This window comes from Aspergillus niger (assembly GCF_000002855.4).
Source record: "Aspergillus niger supercontig An17".
NCBI lineage: Eukaryota > Fungi > Ascomycota > Eurotiomycetes > Eurotiales > Aspergillaceae > Aspergillus > Aspergillus niger.
In genome coordinates this window covers 382883-402483 of record NT_166532.1, presented here as the reverse complement: position 1 = coordinate 402483, position 19601 = coordinate 382883, and the positions used below count along the sequence as shown (strand labels likewise).

Below are 19601 nucleotides of genomic sequence, written 5' to 3'. Positions count from 1 at the left end.
AAAACAGGGATACTCTACATTCTTATCTCTATAATAGCCATTATTATACCCTTTTGCTGGCGACATCTTCTAATTGACCGACCTGTCTTCATATAACAAAGCCATCGGTCAGTCACATCAGCCGCATTAGATTATCTAAGCTGAGGCTCGTGACTTCACCGGCCACGTCTAGTCTAGTCTAAACACCAAACAACAGAACTTCTTGCTTTATACTTCCATCTCCATCCAAATGATACTATCTCAACCACCATGTCAAACCTTTCCCACTCACCCATATTGAAGCTAAAAAGCTACGAGGAAGTAATAGCGAGATAGCCGATGAAACTGATCAATTCTTCTATAAATCTAACTGGTATCGCTTGCAAAACAGTGGTATCGCCAAATGCCGCTAAAATAAAACCCATATCAAGAAAGTGTGGGGAAGAATCAAACATTTACTTCACCAGTCCCACTTCACCTTTTTTTTTTCAAGTCCTTTCTCTCCCTAGTTGCCGTTGGCTTTGGCCTTGAGTCTCCTTTCGCGGGCATGTCGCCAGCCAGGACCCCATCGATCTTCGACGTACAGCAACGGAGTCATCACGAGGGTGATGCCGGCAAGCAAGAGGAAAGTATAATCCGGCTTCAAGGCGTCCAGGATAGGTTGCACGATAGCCACACCGCCAGCTCCAAGCAGGCACCGCATCAGATTGTTCACTGCTGTCGCACTGGCGCTAGCACCTGGGTAAAGATCGATGACCAGGGCGCTGTTGATGGTGAAGAGTCCTGTTGAGCAGAACGCAATGAAGTACTGCAGAATGATAGGCACCGCCAGATGTGTCCGCAAAGACACGCCGTACAAAGCAACTGTCACGATGAAGATCGCAATCACCCACCAGGTATTGCGCATCCGGGCGACCTCAATGGGGAAGTCGGGGTGTGATTTCAGATTGACACGTGTGCCTGCCGGATAACCGTGTTTCTCGCAATATTCGCGTTCGGTAAGACGGTGGTTGTAATCCATAAGGTAGCCGACCAGATAAGAGCCAGACATACATCCAAAGCCTACCAGTGCATGAGCGGTCATTCAGGCCAAAAGTGTCGGAGGAGATCATAAAACTTACCATTGCCTAGGAAAGTGAGTCCAATGTCCAGGGATGACAGGCCGTACACTTCGCTGAAGAGGTCGGTGGTACTGGATGTCACCATGCTCCACACTGTGTACACGATACTTCCAAAGAACAGGGTGATGAAAACGTCCTTTTCGACGAGGAATGTCAAAGGAGCAAAAACAGACTTCCAGCTGGTTTTGGTCTTTTTCGCTTCCGGTTGCGCTCCCTCGACAACCCCCGTCTGGCCGGTGATCGTGTAGATGAAGGGCTTATGAATGCCATTGAGCTTCACAGTTCCATTTCCAGCAATTGGTCTCAATGTCTCCGGAAGAAGCACCAGAATGGACAGGAGACTCACGCCTCCAGCAATCGTGAGGAACCAAAAGATAGATCGATATCCGAGATACTGGGTGAAAATGCCGCCGAAAACCGGCCCGATTCCCTGTCCAAGCATGCGAACTTGGTTCTGTCAGCTTCACCATCCAGCAAGCAAAGGGATGTTTTCTAACCTCCACCGAAGATACCCACCAAGCTACCTCTTTCTTCCGAGTTTGTGATATCACCAATCACTCCAGCTCCTAATCTTGGTTAGCGAGATGCTATGCTAGGCTGTGAGATCGCTCTTACCGATTGAGATGGTGGCCGCGCTACCAGCAGCCTGCAAGGCTCGGAAGGCCATGAGCTCACCATAGTTCTTGGATTCGGCCAGAGCAATATTGGCTACGAGGTAAACAATGAATGTTCCAATAAAGACAGGCCGTCTACCTGTGGCGTCTGACATGGAACCCCAGAAGCTGGGAGCGAGGCCTTGGACGATCATGTACACCGTGATGGTGAGTGTTGCGAGCGACATGCTGATGTTGAGGGACTATCATGGTACCGTCAACATGTCAGGTCCAGGATGGCATGGAGCCGAAGTACTTACTTTCGAGACATCATCCAGGGCAGGGAAGTAAATGTTCGACGAAAGCGGAGAAAATATGGCAGCGAGGGAGACGATGCAAACCATTTGCAGCTTGCGAGACCGTGTGAAGATATGATGCGGTGGCTTCTCGGATGACTGAGCCTCTAGGGTCGAAGGCTCCGGAGAGAGGGATCCCTTATCGGAGTCACTGTCTCTAGGGATGACCTGTGGTACGGGGACCTTTTCAAGGTCTGATCTTGATGAAGACGTGGTTGAAGACATGATTGTGGATATGACTCGGGGGCCAGCCTCGAAGCACGTTGGCAATCTGTGAATCAGGAATATCAAAGCTGAGATTGCAAGACCAGAAGTGCGAGGCCAATGCACTTTATGTTCCGGAGTTTTATAATTGATCTGGCACTGGGCCAAAACATCTTCGAAAACTCGATTAAAAAGCAGATGCAGGATTACTCCACTGCGGAGCAACTTGGACAGACGGGGGGCTATCCATCATCAATGACCTTCCCAAAGCGGGCAAATGTGGGTGGCAAGAGCCGGTGTTATCGCCAAGGTATGAACGGAGACGTGGGTTTAGGAGTTTCTCTTCGGCCGGTCTTACTTGGCGACCAGTAGTCTAGGTCACATCCGAGAGAGTCCAAGCCGTCGGGCAGCCGACGAAGAAAGAGGGAGAAAAAAAAATAAAATTGAAAGGACAAAAGGGCGGAGCTACCAAGATCTGCATACATGACGTGGGCCCGGCGTGGTGATGAAATTCCAGAACAAGCATGCTTTCCAGGCCATCCTGGACTACGACTAGCGCCTGCACCTCAAGAGCTGACGGATTTAGTCAACTTAGCATACAGATTTCCAGCGAATGGTGTGTTTGAAGGACCGGGCACGCCTGTCATGCGCAAGGGTCTAGATGGAAGCGGAGCCCGTGATAAGGGAGCTGAGCAGGCTATTCAGTGGCGCCGTGGCGGAGCGTTGGGCTACATGGTATGGAGTAGATAGGCCGTCGACTCTTCTCAGCCAACATCTCCCACATGTGTTGACGGAGAAGGCTGTCTCCCACGCAGAAGCTAAGCTGTGATCAACACGGAGAGGCCCGATGCAACGCGAGACGGCAAGGCAGGTCATCAATTGACGACTCAGGGCGCCAGGGTCCCTATCCCCCCTCTTCAGGAGGAGTAGTTGTAGGAAACAGGGAGCACGCACGCGCACCAGTATGAGCAATCTGAGATCAGCCTGATTGGCGAACTGCTCAGGTGTAGTGGGTTACTATGGATCTCGGGGATCTACATCAGGCCCATACGCACTAAGAAGGGGGGTGTGGGAGGATGATTGCATGGGAGGCGAGGACCAAAAAAATCGAGTGCGACGCCCAGACAACAAAATTTCTCGGGATGGATCCTTGACAAGCTGGCCAGCCTCGCTGGGCTGGTTCCACCGTGGCTGCAGATTGCGGAATTGGGGGTGGAGTGAAGCTATACCAAGACATCCTGAGAGAGCTCCCACGGGAGTCGCAAACCACAACTCCACAGGTAAGGTGCACCTGATTGGGGTCAGTGCGGGAGGTCTACGTAACAGTTGGTAAGCTTAAATATGAGACAAGTAGAAATTGCCATCAGGGGAGGTGGATAGGGAGAAAAGGAGTAGCTGCGCAAACAGGATCACAGTGGAAGTGAAGCAAAGGAAATACAAGATGGGGGGATTTCAACAGGGAGGGATGCATAATAATAGAAAGTGATGACGAAGATGCCGTGAGGATTTGAGGCACCAATGCATGTAAATCACCAAAACGGATAGTGTAGGGAGGTGTATGGAGTGTCGGAACACGCAGAGCAAGAGGGTCTGAGACTGATTGATCGCAATAGTGTGGTTGACGACGTAGATCGCGGATGGAGCAAGATGAGACCTTGAACTGGATCTCCACCAACTTTCTCCTCTTCCTCCGTGGGACTCCGTTCTACTATCTACTACTAACAGTACTAACTGTCGACAGGAATAACTGTGCTGAAGGGCTAACCTCACTAGTAGCTGTTCATCAGCCCCCCGAAAATCAAATTCGATAGATAATAATAACGACAGCGGAACAATTTGCTCTACCATCATGCTAACTATGTAACCGAACGACGACTACATATTTCACCGAATATTCTCCTCTCCCTTTCATCTCCTAAGCGACTACAATTATAACTTATGCCAAGGATCACAAAACAAAACATTAAAAAAAAGGAATCTTTTGCCAAGAGCACACCCTAATTCTTCCTTGATAAGAAGGTTAAATACTACTACTAAATCAGCACTAAAACTACCCATTCCTTCCTTCCATCCTCACTGCGTCGTCCTGCACTAGCGCCGGAACCGCGAACTAAACAAGCAAATCAGGGGTCTCAAGCACACCATAACGTCCCTTTTTCCTCTCTTTTTGGCCCCCCTCTCTCTTTTTTCTCTTTGATGATCATCGTAAACCGAGTGATCCGGCAGTAGTGAGCGGATATCATAATAAAACAAAAATGATCTTATTTTTTTCAAAGAATTATTCTTCTTATTCTTATTATCATTTGGGCATCACTATCGTGACCACTGTTCGTACCCTATTATATAACTAAACTACTTCAGGGCAAACCACAAAGGATCAATATCTATCCATCCTACAATCTAACTAACTACTATGATTATAGACTAGTGGGTGGCTCAGCAGAGATATTTCTTCAACTAGTAACAGTAGCTTCTTAAAAGTGATTTATTTATCTACTTCAGGCTCAGACTCAGACCTTCCCCCACCCCCCTCCCGAATCACCAATTCCGACTGGTTAAAGTTCCCTGCGAAAGTGGAGGCGATGATCTACGCCGGCGGCCGCCACTTGAGACGGGCGGTCAATCGGGAGGCGTCCACTGTTTATCGAGTCTAGTTTGTTTGGGCTGGTTCTGTCGTCTTGTTTCTTTCTTGGCGGTGGTTCGGATGGCTGATGTTTGAGGAGGTGTGTGTTGTGTTGTGTGGATTTGTGTTGGATTATGTGTTGTTGTGTTGAGACGGTGAGGATATTAATTCTTCAACAACCCTCGTAGAATTTATGATTCATGCAGTGAGTATCGACTATTCTTCGTATTCAATGCCACCACCATTACTGTGGAGAGTACCTTCTGGACCGCCATCGGGATCTAGACAGGAGCCGACTGAAGAAAAATTAAATATAATAAAAAAAAAATAATATAAAACCATAATCATAATTCAATTAAATAAAAAAAATAAATAAATAAATAAATAAAATAATGGGATAGACTAGGACTAACTAGGTTATTGTTTTCACGGCGCGGCCCTTGTTCAACCAACTCAATTCGATCCGGTATCTTCCGTTCTTTGCTTTGCCTAGAAACTCTACATCTAGTAGTTGTGTAGAATACTTGTGGTTAATCCGTCATTATGCACTTACATATTTAGTACATGTCAGGACCTGCAGATAAAAGAAAAAGAAATGAGCAGAAGAGAAGAAGCAACTTTGAATATTTATTCATTACTTTTGTGCCTTTGTCAACTTACTCATTCTCCTTTAGCGAGGTTCAACTAACTAACTAACTAGCTACTAACTTCTTACTGTAATCAATGATCCCGCTCCCACCCTCCGTTTGTGGCCAAACCTGAGAACCAGTCAGATTGCACAGCCCGGGCGAAGTATGTATGCATGCATGCCTCGCTGCATGCTTACACGACCGGTTCTGCCACACAGTTTAGATACCGACCTGTTGTGTCACTATCTTTCGGTTCTGACACGACAAGACTCTTGGCCTAAGGCCAAGAAAGGCCCAGGAGTAAGAAAAGCCCAAGAAGAAGAACAACTAAAAACTAGAATTGGTTGGGATTGTCTTCCAAGGCTCGGGTATGCAGCCAAGACAGCACGAGAGAATACAAAGTAGAAAATCTTGCAGGGCCTTGATCTTGTCGTTGGTGTTGGTGTTGTTGTCGTTCTCGACCTGTCTATCTATCTGTCTGTCCGTCTACCATACTGCAGTACGTATCAATTGTTGGTTAGGCTGCAATCGGTGATTGTCATGACATTCTTGCGCGCATCTGCTAAGTTAGTAGGATGTCGTCACATCAATATCACTATACGCTAGTCATCACAACCACTAGCTAGATAACTATCTCGTATACGTCTATAGTAGCAGCATGACAGACCTAACCTAGCACTACTACTATCAACAAATTCAAGAAATAATATACATATATGCACTTCATCTATTTTTAATACCCGCAAGGTTTGCGCAAGTACAACACTGTCATCATCATTCTTATCTTCAAGCTCGAGCACCCAACAGCCCCGACAGATCAGATCAATTAACATACTTGGTATAGCGTATATGTATTCTTCACATGGGACCTGGCAGACACATATACCTTTCTCCTCTTTCCCACAAGCTCTCTCTCTCTCTCTCTGCCTATCATTTGCAAAGTACTTGCTTGACGTGCCGATATCTGAGACATCCCCATCCATCCATCATCCTTCCAAACTTCCATATGCCCGTTTGTAACCATTCACATAACAATGATAAAGATAGAGACACATACCCTAAACACACGGACACACACACACAAATAAATAAATATACATAATACGCAGATAGATAGATAGATAGACAACCACCCCTGCTAGTAACTCTTCACTAATCCTGCACCTATATGTCTTGGCTGCATCCCGAGAGGAGGGGCAATTAATTTCTTCCCTTTTTTGCTTGTCCCGTTTCCTCCTTCCCCCCCTCTCCCCTCTTCGCTTTTCTTCTGTTCGCTTCGCTTCCAAGTACGCAATAGAACGCACGGGAAAATAATCCCTGTCTGTCTTGCCGATGCCGACACAAAGGAATTATCTATCTATCTGTTTCGTCTACCTCGGTAGGTTGCTCGGTATGGTGTTTTCCCGTCGGAAGGAGGGGGTTTGTGCACAATAGATGCTTTCTTTTCTCTCTCTCTCTCTCCAACTATAGAATAAAAAGTGGGAGTTGTGTTACACAGACGACTTATCTATTTAGACTGTCAAGTCTATCAATCTATACAATTTCTATGCTTAGGTAGCTTTCAATAGGATGGTGATATTTCTTCTTCTACATACTAGTATAAGTATGTCTATTGAAGTTAAGTAGTAAATGCACCAGTATCTGTCACTCTCCACCCGGCACCTCCTCTTCAAACCCATCACAAGCCACTAACTAACAACAATCCAACCACCTCAATCACTAAAATCCAGGGTATTCCCCCCACAACCCGAGACCCAAGAGAAATACGACATCGGGAAGCCGACGGACAGACCGGCATGCAGACAGAGCAGACACACGGGACAGGGGATGTTTCAGCTGCTAGCTGTTTAGTTAACAAGATTGGGCCGCAAAGAACAATAAGCTAAGAAAGTAGCTAAGCCATCGATATTAATTGAGAGACATTAGTATCCCGGGATATGACCCCCAAGACGCGGCTAACTAAAAAGTACTACGTACACAAGTAAAAAAGTAGCGTAGCTAGTACGATAGTCTAGACCAGGACCCCAACCAAGCATGCATGATTGCATAATCCCAATAAACAGCAGACGCGATAACAACAGAGAAACATGATTGATTGGCCTTACAAGGTCGATGGGGGTAGATGATGTGCACAGCCTGATCTCTAGGTACTCACATCACTAGCTGAAGTATATTCTTGTTGTTGTGCGCTGAATAATGATTGATGATGGAAGTGATTGTCTGTTCCCGGCTGCTTGAAGCGGCAAGTATCATCAATCCATCGGATAACTCCTGCTTCTTGTTTGCTGGTCCCGGCCCGGTGCCAAGCCCCAGCATTCCCGAAACATGGGCTATCTGCTCGGCCACACTGGCTGGGAGGATTCCGGGTATGTCCGATATTCCGAGTCCTTTTGGTTTAGTTGGTCTGTGAGTATGTGTGTCTGTGTGTGTGCTTGGTGAGAAGGTTTTCAAGGTGTGTCTTCAGTCATCCAGTCTAGTCTAGTCTAGTCTTCAGGCAACCATCCTTCAGCGACTAGGCTTCTACTTAGGCGGGCTTGCACGTTGGCAACTCCATTTTATTGAGTTTGGACCCTGCCATGCTGGGTAGTACCAGATTCGTCTAGATTAATCTACTTGCAGGATTTCTGCTACGGAGTCCGCAGGTTGCAATAACTACTGTGTAGATCATGACTCCTACTAGACATCAAAGCAAAGCAAGAAAGAAAACTTCAGACGAAATTTACACAAGTGAACCTAATTACTTCCTTGCATCTCTAAACATAGGAGATATATCGACGAGAAAAAAAGATGAGAAAAATGAGACCAGATATAAGAGACAAAAAGTACAGTGTGGCCGCCATGGCTCGGACATAGAAAGGGAGTCGTCTAATAATAGAGGGATGGAGGGGAGGGGTAGAGTCAAAACTCCCGCCCATACTGGGCGAATAACTCTGGTGAGTTCAACCCAGGAACCGGCAGGGTTCAAAGAAATGTCTCCGCCTGCGTGCAGATACTGTTATCATTTCGTCTAGACCAGGTCCCTCTTGACGAATTCGTTCAGGAGGGCCTTGCCCAGGGAAGCGGGGCTGCGCTCGACAACAACACCAGCCGCCTCGAGAGCGGCGATCTTAGAGTCAGCGCCACCCTTGCCGCCGCTGACGATGGCTCCGGCGTGACCCATACGACGGCCCGGGGGAGCGCTAATGCCGGCGATGAAACCAACGGCGGGCTTGTTGTACTTGTTGTTGGCCTTGAGGAACTCGGCAGCATCCTCCTCGGCGCTACCACCGATCTCACCAATCATGATGATACCGTCGGTCTCCTCGTCCTCGAGGAAGATCTTCAGGCAGTCGATGAAGTTGGTGCCGGAGAAGGGGTCACCACCGATACCGACGACCAGGGACTGACCAAGACCAGCCTGGGTGGTCTGGTTGACGGCCTCGTAGGTCAGGGTACCGGACCGAGACACAATACCGATACGTCCACGCTTGTGAATGAATCCAGGCATGATACCAATCTTGCATTGGCCCTACACATCGCAAATTTCACCATTAATATCTTGACCCCTGTCCAAAAGGATCGCCTAGTGGTTTTTGGATGCGACTTACAGGAGCGATGATACCAGGGCAGTTAGGACCCACCAGACGGGTCTTGTTCTGCGTCTTCAGGATATCGGTGATACGAACCATGTCTGGTTGATTGTTGGTCAGTCCTACACCCAACATGCAGAGATCGTCGACGCTAAGTCATGGCTAATAAACATACCGTGCTGAGGGATACCCTCGGTGATACTATCCCGGTTGTTAGCACATGCTGGGTTGTTCTATCGTCATTGAGAAGGAGTCGCCTACCAGACAGCCAGAGGAATTTCGGCCTCGATGGCCTCCTCGATACCCTTAGCGGCCAAGGGGGGGCTAGAGTCATGGAATTAGCAAATGATCCTTCTTTCCTCGATTAAGACACCGGATGCATACGGGACGAAGAGAGCAGTAGCGGTAGCTCCAGTCTCCTTAACGGCCTCGCTCACGTTCGCGAAGACGGGACGGTCAAGGTGCATCGAGCCGGCCTTCTTCGGGTTGGTTCCACCAACGACCTTGGTGCCTAGCAGTTGTGAGTTTCCCATGTGAAACCGCCGGAGACACCTATCTAATTGGTGCAGACGTAGGAAGAGATAATACCATAGGCGATAGCTTGCTCAGCGTGGAAACTGCGGAAAGACGAAAAATGGCAACGTCAGCATGTCATGCATGATAAACAGCGTTCCCTGCGGATCGGGCAAAAAAGACGTACGTTCCCTGCTTTCCAGTGAAACCCTGGAAGATAACCTTGGTGTCTCCATTAATGCGAAGGTTGTTCACAGTCTCAGCGTAAGCCGGGCTGGCCGAGGCAGAGTATGCCCGGCGCTGCGTGGCAGCAGCATTGCGAAGGGCAGCGACGGTGTTACGGCGGACGGCCTGCATGGTTGTTTGAGGGAAGGGAAGAAACCCGGTAAGGGGAGATCGGAAAAGAGGGGAGAGGTGTGAAAGTGAAGCACTACGAAGGTGCAAGAGGGTTCGTGGTTGAAGATAGAGAAGAGAGAAGAGAGTAGCCGTTTCAAACGCGCCGGACAGATTCGCTTTGGGGAATTTCGGGACAAAGCTTTAAGCGGATCCGAGTTGTCACGGGCGGTCGGTTGCCTCCCTCGGCCTCGCTGCTCTTTTTTTCCTGTTGCCGTTGTGCTGTTCCGCCGCATCTCCCCCACATTAACTTAGCTCTACGCTTCTTTTTTCGGTAGTGGCTATCCAAGATCCAGATCTAGACTTTGTATCTTTACTGATTTGGCTGGTTGATTGATTTTCCTGCTTGTCTTTCCTTTTTTCGCCCCGTCGCGCAGTTCGCGTGGTGTGCCATTTCACCTCCTTCAAGATGGCGACCGCTACCATGACTATGCCGCCACCCCCCAAGGCTAAGAAAAATGCCAAACTTCCCCCGGAGAATGAACGTTTCATGAGAGCTTGCTCCGATATTGCGAATGCCCTGATCCAAGAATATGAAGCGCAACGCGATCCCAAGAAACCCAAGAGAGATATCAACCTCAACAAACTGCGGGGTCAAGTAGCCAAAAAGCATGCCCTGGCTACACAACCCCCATTGACGGCCATTATCGCGGCCGTCCCTGAGCACTACAAGAAATACATCCTTCCCAAGTTGATTGCGAAGCCCATCAGTATGTCTGCGCCTTGTCTCCCTGCGCGTAACCTTTCTAACACACTCTGCCAGGAACCTCGTCCGGTATCGCGGTTGTCGCGGTCATGAGCAAACCCCATCGTTGTCCCCATATTGCCTACACCGGAAACATCTGCGTCTACTGCCCTGGTGGCCCTGATTCCGACTTTGAGTACTCTACACAGTCCTATACCGGATACGAGCCGACCTCGATGCGTGCGATCCGCGCCCGGTACGATCCGTTTGAGCAGGCCCGAGGACGTGTGGACCAGATCAAGTCTCTGGGTCACAGCGTGGACAAGGTGGAGTACATCATCATGGGTGGAACGTTCATGTCTCTGCCGGAGGACTACCGTGAGTCGTTCGTGGCTCAGCTGCACAACGCGCTCAGTGGATATCAAACGGACAATGTCGACGAAGCGGTACAGGCTGGTGAGATGAGTAACGTGAAGTGCGTGGGTATCACAATCGAAACAAGACCGGACTATTGTCTCGACCAACATTTGAGCAGTATGCTCCGCTACGGATGTACTAGATTGGAGATCGGTGTCCAGAGTTTGTATGAGGATGTCGCCAGAGACACGAACAGAGGTCACACTGTCGCGGCTGTCGCAGAAACATTCAAGCTTGCAAAGGATGCCGGCTTCAAGGTCGTCAGTCATATGATGCCGGATCTGCCCAACGTGGGCATGGAGCGTGACCTGTTCCAGTTCCAGGAGTACTTCGAGAACCCGGCTTTCCGAACGGATGGTCTGAAGATCTACCCCACGCTGGTCATCCGTGGAACTGGTCTGTACGAGCTATGGAGGACGGGTCGCTACAAGAACTACACGCCAAACGCCCTGATCGACCTGGTCGCCCGCATCCTCGCTCTGGTGCCCCCGTGGACGCGTATCTACCGAGTCCAGCGTGATATCCCCATGCCCCTGGTGACCTCGGGAGTTGAGAACGGCAACTTGCGCGAACTGGCCTTGGCACGCATGAAGGACTTCGGAACTACTTGCCGCGACGTACGGACCCGTGAAGTCGGTATCAACGAAGTTAAGAACAAGATTCGCCCATCCCAAGTCGAACTGATCCGCCGTGACTACACAGCAAACGGAGGCTGGGAGACATTCCTCGCCTACGAGGACCCCAAGCAAGATATCCTGATCGGTCTGCTGCGTCTGCGCAAGTGCAGCCCAACCCACACCTTCCGGCCCGAGTTTACCGGTCAGCAGACCAGTATCGTGCGCGAGCTGCACGTGTACGGATCCGCCGTTCCTCTCCACGGACGTGACCCGCGCAAGTTCCAACACCGCGGATTCGGAACTCTGCTCATGGAAGAGGCAGAGCGGATTGCCCGCGAGGAGCACGGCAGCACGAAGATCAGTGTTATCTCTGGTGTCGGTGTGCGCAGCTACTACGCTCGTCTGGGATACACTCTCGACGGACCGTACATGTCCAAGATGCTCGACCCGATTGAAGACGAGGAGTTTTAAGCGACTGTCAACAGACAAAACTACTTATGACTGTGAATGATGCGCATTGTTGCAGCGCAACAACAACAAAATATACTCGAAACACAAAAGTCTTCTTTTTATCTTCCGTTCTCTCAATCATCTGGTTATCTATCTGCACGCGGCGTTGCACGGGGTTGGTTCTCCATTTATGCTGTTATTCAGGGGAGCAGTAGCGAAATCGGTATATACCAAAAATGGGCGGGATTAGAGAACCTTGCATTGTACATATGGCGCATGAGCCGATTTGCTTGCCTACTACTACTACTACTACTATCTTTATGAGGATGAACGATACATGTCACATGTGTTTCTGCACTTTGAACCTATCTGTTACAGATGGCACTTGATAGTATTACTCGAAACGAACTGGACAGTAGAATACGCTGATGGATGAAGAACGATGGATTGATTGTAACTGCTAACACACAAGTTCTATTCGAACAAAGACTATATACATATACAACCCGCAAATACACCAGAAAAGAACCGTGCAAGAAAAAAAATCAATCGATCCAAAACATCACATCACATCAAAACTGAAAGCTAATAATAATCAATCGATCAATAATCCAATGCCATTCCGGCTTTATGATAGACAAGCGAGGATGGTGAGTGAGCCTCCCACGATCAAATTGTCATACGTAGCACAGCACACGCAGACAATATGGTCATTCCTTTCCTTTCCCCTCTTTAACTTCCAGAGGAAGTATGCCCTCCTGGAATAGGAGATATGGTACATCTAGCGATGATACATCCGCATCTGCATCCATACCCCTCCTCTTTCTCCAGCAAGACGACGAAGCGACGCAATCCACCCTAAGCCAACCTCGAATTCGCAAAGCAATGTTGTTGAATATCATTTAACTCAACGATATAGCGCCGCCCCTCCGGGCCCTCATGTGCAAGTAAGCCTGGAAAGCGCAGAACACGAAGAAAGCCTATACGGTTAATCAATCGGTTAGCAATCCATCGTTTCTCTTCCTCTGTATTCCTCTTCTTGTCTCGTCCATTCCAATCCAAAAATGTAAGAATACGGGATATCAAACATACAATATACACCAACACGGCCGTGAAAATCGAAGCTGCGACCGCGGCGCCATCTTCAGGTTCGCCTTCGGAGCCAGTGAAACCGGGGTGTTCGCTCTGTTCCATGACTCTTTGTCAGATTACTGCTTCTTTTGGGCGATAGAGAAAATTTGATACGGTATAAAACGCACCTTGTATAGCGATCCCAAAACGGAGAGGATAACGATGGCGAAGACGGAGATGACCACGCTATTCAATGTCCTTGTATTAGCTAGCTAGTTCTGGAGTTGCGCTGTGTTGATATAAGGCGGACATACCAGGACCATGCGTTTAGGGCTGAGACGACGGGCTTCATCTTGAATGGTGTGATATGGTTGGAGCAACCTCGGGGGTGAGAGAGGGAGGAAGAGTCGGGAGTGGCTGGCTGGCGCGGCTCGGGTGGTTGACGATGATACGCTTTCCGATGAGATAATGGAACGTGCGGCCTAGTGATGGGATGTATCGGTTGCTGACACGGATAAAGGAATGATGGAACTTTCAGTCTGCCTGTCCAGGCTGCTGTTGAGAGGGGGGATGAGGCCGTTGATGTCGTTGGATGATGTCGAGGATCGCAGGTGCCGGTGGAGACCTCCGGTGTGTTGGCGCTAAGCTGTTTTGGGGCGGGCGGTTGTGTGTCGAGACTTGTTGTCCGCGTCATGGTGTTGCACTTGATGGTTATACTTTGTCCCGTCAGGGGAGTGAGTCTTTCAGTGATTCACATGAAGGAGGTGTTTATTTATATCGTGTGCATGTGTTTTACTTTTTCTTTTAATATTATGCGAGCTGTGTTGGAAGTAGTAATACTTTAGTTTCATTCATGTCCTCAGTATTGACTGGAATATATATACATCATCTGCCATGTCTCATGTCTAAAAATTTGACCACGATTTCGTTCAGTTATTCAACGACCACACCCTAGTGCGCCTTGTTCCATTCTATACACTCATCAAACGTTACCCCGGAACCACCAAAGATATCCAACGCACTTCCAATCGTCAAATCTACCTTCCCTTGGCTGCTGACGTGAACCTTCTCCAGATCCTGAAGATTCCGAGCACCTCCGGCATAGGTGATAGGGATCGTGCACCACTGGGACAGCTTGGACACGAGCTCCTCGTCAACGCCCTGTTGCAGACCCTCGACATCTGCAGCGTGAATGAGGAACTCGGAACAGTAGGGCTCCAAAAGTGCAATTGATTCTGCCTCTGTTAGTTGTACTGAGCCAATGACTGACAGCAGAGCAAGAAAGAGGATGTGTAGTAAACAACAGAGCAAGCAAAACCACAACAACAAAGCATCAATTTCAATTCCAGAATTGCTTACCTTGAGTGATTTCCATCTCAGTAATCGTCTGCCAGCGATTCATAGCCACAAACCACGTATTATCCTTCTTCCTGCAGCTCAGATCCAAGACCAGCTTAGATCTATCACCATCCAGCGCAGCCAGAACGGACTGTAGCCGCTCAAGGGAGAATTTGCCCTCCGGGAAGAGGAACGATGTGATAATAACCTGCAATTGCAACATCAGCCATCATACTGCGCAACAACCACACAACCACCAAGCCAAAGCAATACCCAACAACCCAACCCCCGCCCGTCCCCCATCCATCCATACACACCAACAGAACAAAACCTAGAAGAAACAACTAACCTTCTCAGCTCCCATGTCAATCCAATACTTCGCATTCTTATCCGTAATCCCCCCCGCAACCTGCAACCCAGCAGGCCAAGTCTTCAACGCCTCCTTGGCAGCCTCATCGTTCCCGGGCCCAAGCATAACAACATGCCCACCCCTCAAATCATTTTTCCTGTACAATTCCGCATAGTGGCTGGCCGGCAACTTCGACACATAATTCGTCTTCAGGTCCGCTGCAACACTGCTCAACGTGCCGCCCACTATCTGCTTCACCTGGCCGGAGTGTAGATCAATGCAGGGACGAAATTTGGTCATTTTGATGAGATTCTCCACCACAATGCTTGCTCAATTGATTTCGTATGTCTAATTAGTACTGATGTGAATGAATGAACTCCATCCATTCCCCCCACGGTTTTGTGGAAATCCGACGAGGGGTTGCGCGGGTTATCTTATCTACACGTGATAGGAATCATGTTTGGAGGTAGATGGGTTACATAAGCGGCTGGATTACGGCAAAGTCGTCACTTATCGCGCGCATTATTTTTTTCCGCCGGGACGGTGGTCGGTCGTTCAGCATTTAATTGTTTGTTTTACCAGCAGCAGCACAAGGAATTGAAGATGGTTGGAAAGCGCAAGAGAGACGCTGCTGTTGTCTCCAGGACTACGAAGGTGGATAAGGAGGAGGAGAGGACGACGTCACAGACTGCGACGACTGATGCGTCTGCTGCGGACGTTTTTCGCAAATTCTTTGAAGCGCAGTTTCAACCGTTGGAGGTGCCTGGGGGCCAGGTGACTCGCAATGATGAGTCGGATGAGGAAGAGAGTGAGGACGAGGACTTTGAGGAGGGATCTGAATCGGGCTCTGATTGGGATGGCCTTTCCGGAGAGGAAGATGAGGCTCCGGTTGAGGTAGTTGAGCATCGTGATATCAAGAGTCAGGATTTAATGGACAAAAAGGCGCGCAAGGCGTTTATGGTACGTCTACGAGATTTGCTTGTGCTGTCGTGGCTTCTTTACTAATTCGCCTTTACTAGACCTCGAAACCGCCCTCATATTCCGAAGAGCCGAAGCCTGCGAAAAAGAAGGCCAAGAAGGAAAAGAGTGACGATGACGAGGAGGATGCCATGGATGCGGATAATCTGAAGAATGATCTCGCCTTGCAACGGCTTCTGAAGGAGTCCCACCTGCTCGAGTCAGCAAACGAACTTGCGCCAACCGGTAAAAACCGAATCAAGGCTCTTGATCTGAGAATGCAGGAACTGGGGGCAAAGGCGTCTCTGTATAAGCAGAAAATGCCCACAGCGCACAGAAGAGGTATCAAGGAGAAGGCAGACATGAAGGAAGATAGGCGTCGACGTGAAGCCAAGGAGAACGGTATCATTCTCGAGAAGCCCGCACCCAAATCAAATCCAGCCAGCACCAAGCGTCGGGAGCGCGGTGTCGGAGGTGCTTCTATCGGAAAATTTGCGGGTGGTGCTTTGAACTTGAGCAAGCGTGACGTGGCCGCCATTCAAGGCCCGCGCCGCACGACAAAGGGCAAGGGCAGAGGCAGAGGACGTCGTTAGACCTGCCTGAGAGACATGAATGGCAGTACTAGCCACGCCTGACACCACTCCCAGTCAGATCCTTTCATGTCCCGTGCGCGCCCGGAGCGCGGCGCCCTGATTCGACATGGGTTGGCTGTCGACGTATCCTAGCCCCAGTAATTCTTACCGGAAGAGGGGTTGTAGTCTAGTTTCTTTACATGAGGAACTCTCTATCAATCCTTCGCCCTCCTTCTGTCCTTCGGCTGTTTCACTAACACGCCCCGACCCCTTTGTGAAGGTTGACCGCGACCAGAGATGTTGTGATAGGTCGGGAACGAGTCCTCGATGTGCGTCAGGAAAGGGGAGAGCAGAACGATGCGCCCGCTCGTAATGAGGACGTCGAGATGGCCCTGGCGCTCATGCTGGCCGCAGCCTTGATTCAATGCTGAAACTTCTGATTTGCCCACTCAAACCTTATTCTCCGAAACGCCTCAAGACCAGCCTGCAAAGCACGTTCCAATCGCACTAAACTATGCGCGAGACCGAGCACGCTGTTCCGAATACGGTGATATCCCCGAGTCGAGCTAAGGTTTGAGGACGAGACCCCCATTTCTGAGACAACCTATGGTCTTAGGATGTTTGAGAAGGTCGACCGACATGAGAATACCCCAGAGGTTGGCCAGTTTTAGCCGCTAAGTGCTGTCTATAAACAGCTGAAGCACGAGTCATCCTAGATAGATAGATCCTGGAAAGCGTCTAGTCTCTTATCGAGCAAAAAATAGAACGTCTCCATCTCGTATAGATATAGGGGGTGAAAGAGTGTCGCATGAACCGACTGTGAACAAGACTTTTAGTACTTGTTAGCTTGATTCCCTAGTGAACTACTATCACGCACACGTCAGTTCTTTCCAGTATAGCACTCACCAAATGTTGAGTCGTCAAATTCTAGCTTATCATCTGATCAGTCACACTCCTTTTTTCTCCCCCCATCTCACGCTCGGCCTCGGCTTAAGCCAGCCTAGTAAGGACTAGTAGTTAGCCAGTCTGATATGATTGAGTTTGCCAGTTCTGCGGCTACAAGGCACACCGATCTGCTACTAGCGGATAAACGTCCCACCTTCAGGCAGTTCCTCTGTCTACTATGTAATTAGTTCCAGTGTACCGGGGTACCTGCATGAATAATCCAATAATAATAGGTTAGTGCAAAAGCGGTTCCGTGGTTCCAATTCTCTAGTTCAGGTACCGCTGCCGTGAAGGGGAATGGAGAAGCCGGGAAAGGAGGAAAATAAAAATTGATGCGAATTGCTAAGCGTCAATATTAGTGACCCTTATTGCCATGCATCCATCCGGTTTCGTTAGTCATCTCCCACTAAAATCTGCATGCTCGTGCCGTTGCACGAACCACAATCCATTAGGCGGGACAGGGAGACATCTTCGTCGTTTCAGATTCTGCACGTAACCCTTCCGAGCAGCGTACTTTAACACTTGCACCGGAATCGCTTGGAAATGTCGCTTAGTACGAGTCAGAAGTCCTGAGTCGTGACTCGTGGATACAGGGTGGTTGGTGCCTTCTGAAGAGTCTAGACGATGCCATGCCAGCGGACTCTGTAATCCTTCCGACTACACTTGGCATTTATCATTCCTTAAGCGGAAGTCTGCCGAATCCCGTATGAAGCTAGAATGGTGTGTATAGCGTGTCGTTGTTGATGACATGATGCAGGTTTGGACTATCAATGTCTAGTGACAGAAATTGCCGCTATATGCTCCTTCATGCAGGAACGTAAAAAAGAATGCGTAACCCCCGCTTTTAGTGCTAATTTATCTTCTTGGCAGCTTGACAATGCGCTAGCTGGTGTGATTAGACCCATCGATATCTTTTCACTTAGAAGACAGGTATGCTGGAGAAAAGTCACCTGTGGTCCTTGATATTGAGAAGTCGACAATGCGGAGGATCGAGAGACAAGTGTAAGCTAGCTGATCGATCTACGACCTGGGCAGAAAGTTAGTAGAAAAGAAGTGGATTCGCGGACACGGAATTCCAGCTTTCTCCGTTGGTCGCCATACAGCATATAGGCTAATACCGAAACCCGAGGTTTAAACGGCGAGAGGATAAGGCCGCTGATCATCTCCATTTCGATATATCCGGCCATTCCATTTTGTTGACTGGCGGAGCGAGATTCTCCAGGGAGCCAAAGTTGTTCTTTTGGGTCTCGGAAGGTTTGTTAACATGGTTCGCGGATTTATATCAGTTTGTGGGATAGTCTGACTGAAGTCAACAAGCGACTATTGTGTGTGTGCGCGAAATATTGGGTGGAGGAAGCCGACGAAGACTGGCCTACTAACCAACGAACGTATCGGCAATCCGGAAGAGATAGGTGCACCAGGCTGGGAGGATCAGTATGGAGACGGCGCATTCGCTGCGCATTCCACTAAGGACCTGACAGTTAGTTGTAAACAGAACCCGGATGGACGCGACTCTAAGCTCCCCCGCACGTTCTCGAGTCAGGCTGGGAGGTTTCATCTTGGACACTACTCCAGCTTAGCTTCATCGCTAGATACGAGACACAAGCGATCACCAGAATAGGCAGTAAAGATGTAGAAAGATGGACTTAGCGTTGGTCCGGCCTCTGTTTGATCGTCCTGAGCTGCCCATCTCGTATCCCCGACAGGTAGCAGTGCAGGCCGAGTGCGGCACAGGCTCATACAGTAGGAGATATTGCCCGGGTGGCCCTGGCAGTGACGGATGCCGGAACTTGGAACAGTGCTGGACTTTTCTAGATGGTTTCAGGCCGGACGATCAAACGCAGGCCCATTGCACAGAGAGCGGGCCAAGCCTTCCCTTGCTGGAAATGCGCCCTTTCCTCTTCGCAGATGACAGAATAGGTAAGTCAAAGTAGAAAGGCCTTTTTCTGAACTAACTTACTACTAACTAACTAACTAACGAGCTAATGCCGGCTTTACCAATTGCGACCTTGTGGTCAGCAAGCCGGCAGAGGCGGCCGTAATTTATGGCCCCATTTGGTCTCCATCAAGAACCCCATGGAATCCAGGCACAATTGCCTATTCCGGCTTGGTTGCCACCCCATTAGGGTCTGGAAGGATTCAACCGTCAGGGGAGAGCTTGAGTTTCCAAGGTGTCCTTAGTAGTACCACTTAACCACTTAGCATCTTCGACGGAGTACT

General features: G+C 49.2%; 10 protein-coding genes across 10 annotated transcripts; 5 read left to right on the top strand and 5 right to left on the bottom strand.

The window, feature by feature from the left end:
• Positions 1-484: 484 nt before the first annotated feature.
• On the bottom strand, positions 485-2274 carry An17g01710 (uncharacterized protein; the record flags this gene model as incomplete). Its single annotated transcript, XM_001398363.1, has 5 exons — positions 485-1041; positions 1101-1547; positions 1598-1666; positions 1716-1956; positions 2014-2274. 5 exons carry the CDS (start codon positions 2272-2274, stop codon positions 485-487), a joined length of 1575 nt encoding a protein of 524 aa, XP_001398400.1.
• Positions 2275-2451: 177 nt separating this feature from the next.
• Positions 2452-4064, top strand: An17g01700 (hypothetical protein; the record flags this gene model as incomplete). Its single annotated transcript, XM_059745484.1, has 7 exons — positions 2452-2621; positions 2712-2988; positions 3069-3153; positions 3197-3319; positions 3412-3533; positions 3621-3673; positions 3884-4064. 7 exons carry the CDS (start codon positions 2452-2454, stop codon positions 4062-4064), a joined length of 1011 nt encoding a protein of 336 aa, XP_059602840.1.
• A 1028-nt stretch (positions 4065-5092) lies between these two features.
• An17g01690 (uncharacterized protein) lies at positions 5093-6511 on the bottom strand (the record flags this gene model as incomplete). Its single annotated transcript, XM_059745483.1, has 5 exons — positions 5093-5172; positions 5635-5690; positions 5733-5782; positions 6246-6296; positions 6392-6511. The coding sequence occupies 5 exons, from the start codon at positions 6509-6511 to the stop codon at positions 5093-5095; spliced, it is 357 nt and encodes a 118-aa protein (XP_059602839.1).
• Positions 6512-7711: 1200 nt separating this feature from the next.
• An17g01680 (hypothetical protein) lies at positions 7712-8185 on the top strand (the record flags this gene model as incomplete). The annotated part of the gene is made up of 3 exons (XM_059745482.1): positions 7712-7907; positions 8000-8045; positions 8125-8185. The coding sequence occupies 3 exons, from the start codon at positions 7712-7714 to the stop codon at positions 8183-8185; spliced, it is 303 nt and encodes a 100-aa protein (XP_059602838.1).
• A 327-nt stretch (positions 8186-8512) lies between these two features.
• Positions 8513-9944, bottom strand: An17g01670 (uncharacterized protein; the record flags this gene model as incomplete). The annotated part of the gene is made up of 7 exons (XM_001398359.3): positions 8513-9013; positions 9093-9175; positions 9250-9275; positions 9336-9398; positions 9459-9585; positions 9663-9691; positions 9775-9944. The coding sequence occupies 7 exons, from the start codon at positions 9942-9944 to the stop codon at positions 8513-8515; spliced, it is 999 nt and encodes a 332-aa protein (XP_001398396.1).
• A 445-nt stretch (positions 9945-10389) lies between these two features.
• An17g01660 (uncharacterized protein) lies at positions 10390-12170 on the top strand (the record flags this gene model as incomplete). The annotated part of the gene is made up of 2 exons (XM_001398358.1): positions 10390-10690; positions 10744-12170. 2 exons carry the CDS (start codon positions 10390-10392, stop codon positions 12168-12170), a joined length of 1728 nt encoding a protein of 575 aa, XP_001398395.1.
• An 837-nt stretch (positions 12171-13007) lies between these two features.
• Positions 13008-13914, bottom strand: An17g01650 (uncharacterized protein; the record flags this gene model as incomplete). The annotated part of the gene is made up of 3 exons (XM_059745481.1): positions 13008-13334; positions 13409-13466; positions 13535-13914. 3 exons carry the CDS (start codon positions 13912-13914, stop codon positions 13008-13010), a joined length of 765 nt encoding a protein of 254 aa, XP_059602837.1.
• A 257-nt stretch (positions 13915-14171) lies between these two features.
• Positions 14172-15207, bottom strand: An17g01640 (uncharacterized protein; the record flags this gene model as incomplete). Its single annotated transcript, XM_001398356.1, has 3 exons — positions 14172-14455; positions 14580-14766; positions 14908-15207. 3 exons carry the CDS (start codon positions 15205-15207, stop codon positions 14172-14174), a joined length of 771 nt encoding a protein of 256 aa, XP_001398393.1.
• Positions 15208-15510: 303 nt separating this feature from the next.
• An17g01630 (uncharacterized protein) lies at positions 15511-16457 on the top strand (the record flags this gene model as incomplete). Its single annotated transcript, XM_001398355.1, has 2 exons — positions 15511-15867; positions 15927-16457. The coding sequence occupies 2 exons, from the start codon at positions 15511-15513 to the stop codon at positions 16455-16457; spliced, it is 888 nt and encodes a 295-aa protein (XP_001398392.1).
• Positions 16458-16860: 403 nt separating this feature from the next.
• Positions 16861-19575, top strand: An17g01620 (hypothetical protein; the record flags this gene model as incomplete). The annotated part of the gene is made up of 11 exons (XM_059745480.1): positions 16861-16931; positions 17008-17092; positions 17462-17561; positions 17865-17926; positions 17975-18085; positions 18252-18311; positions 18436-18510; positions 18604-18635; positions 18735-18932; positions 19018-19301; positions 19412-19575. 11 exons carry the CDS (start codon positions 16861-16863, stop codon positions 19573-19575), a joined length of 1242 nt encoding a protein of 413 aa, XP_059602836.1.
• Between the last annotated feature and the right edge of the window lie 26 nt (positions 19576-19601).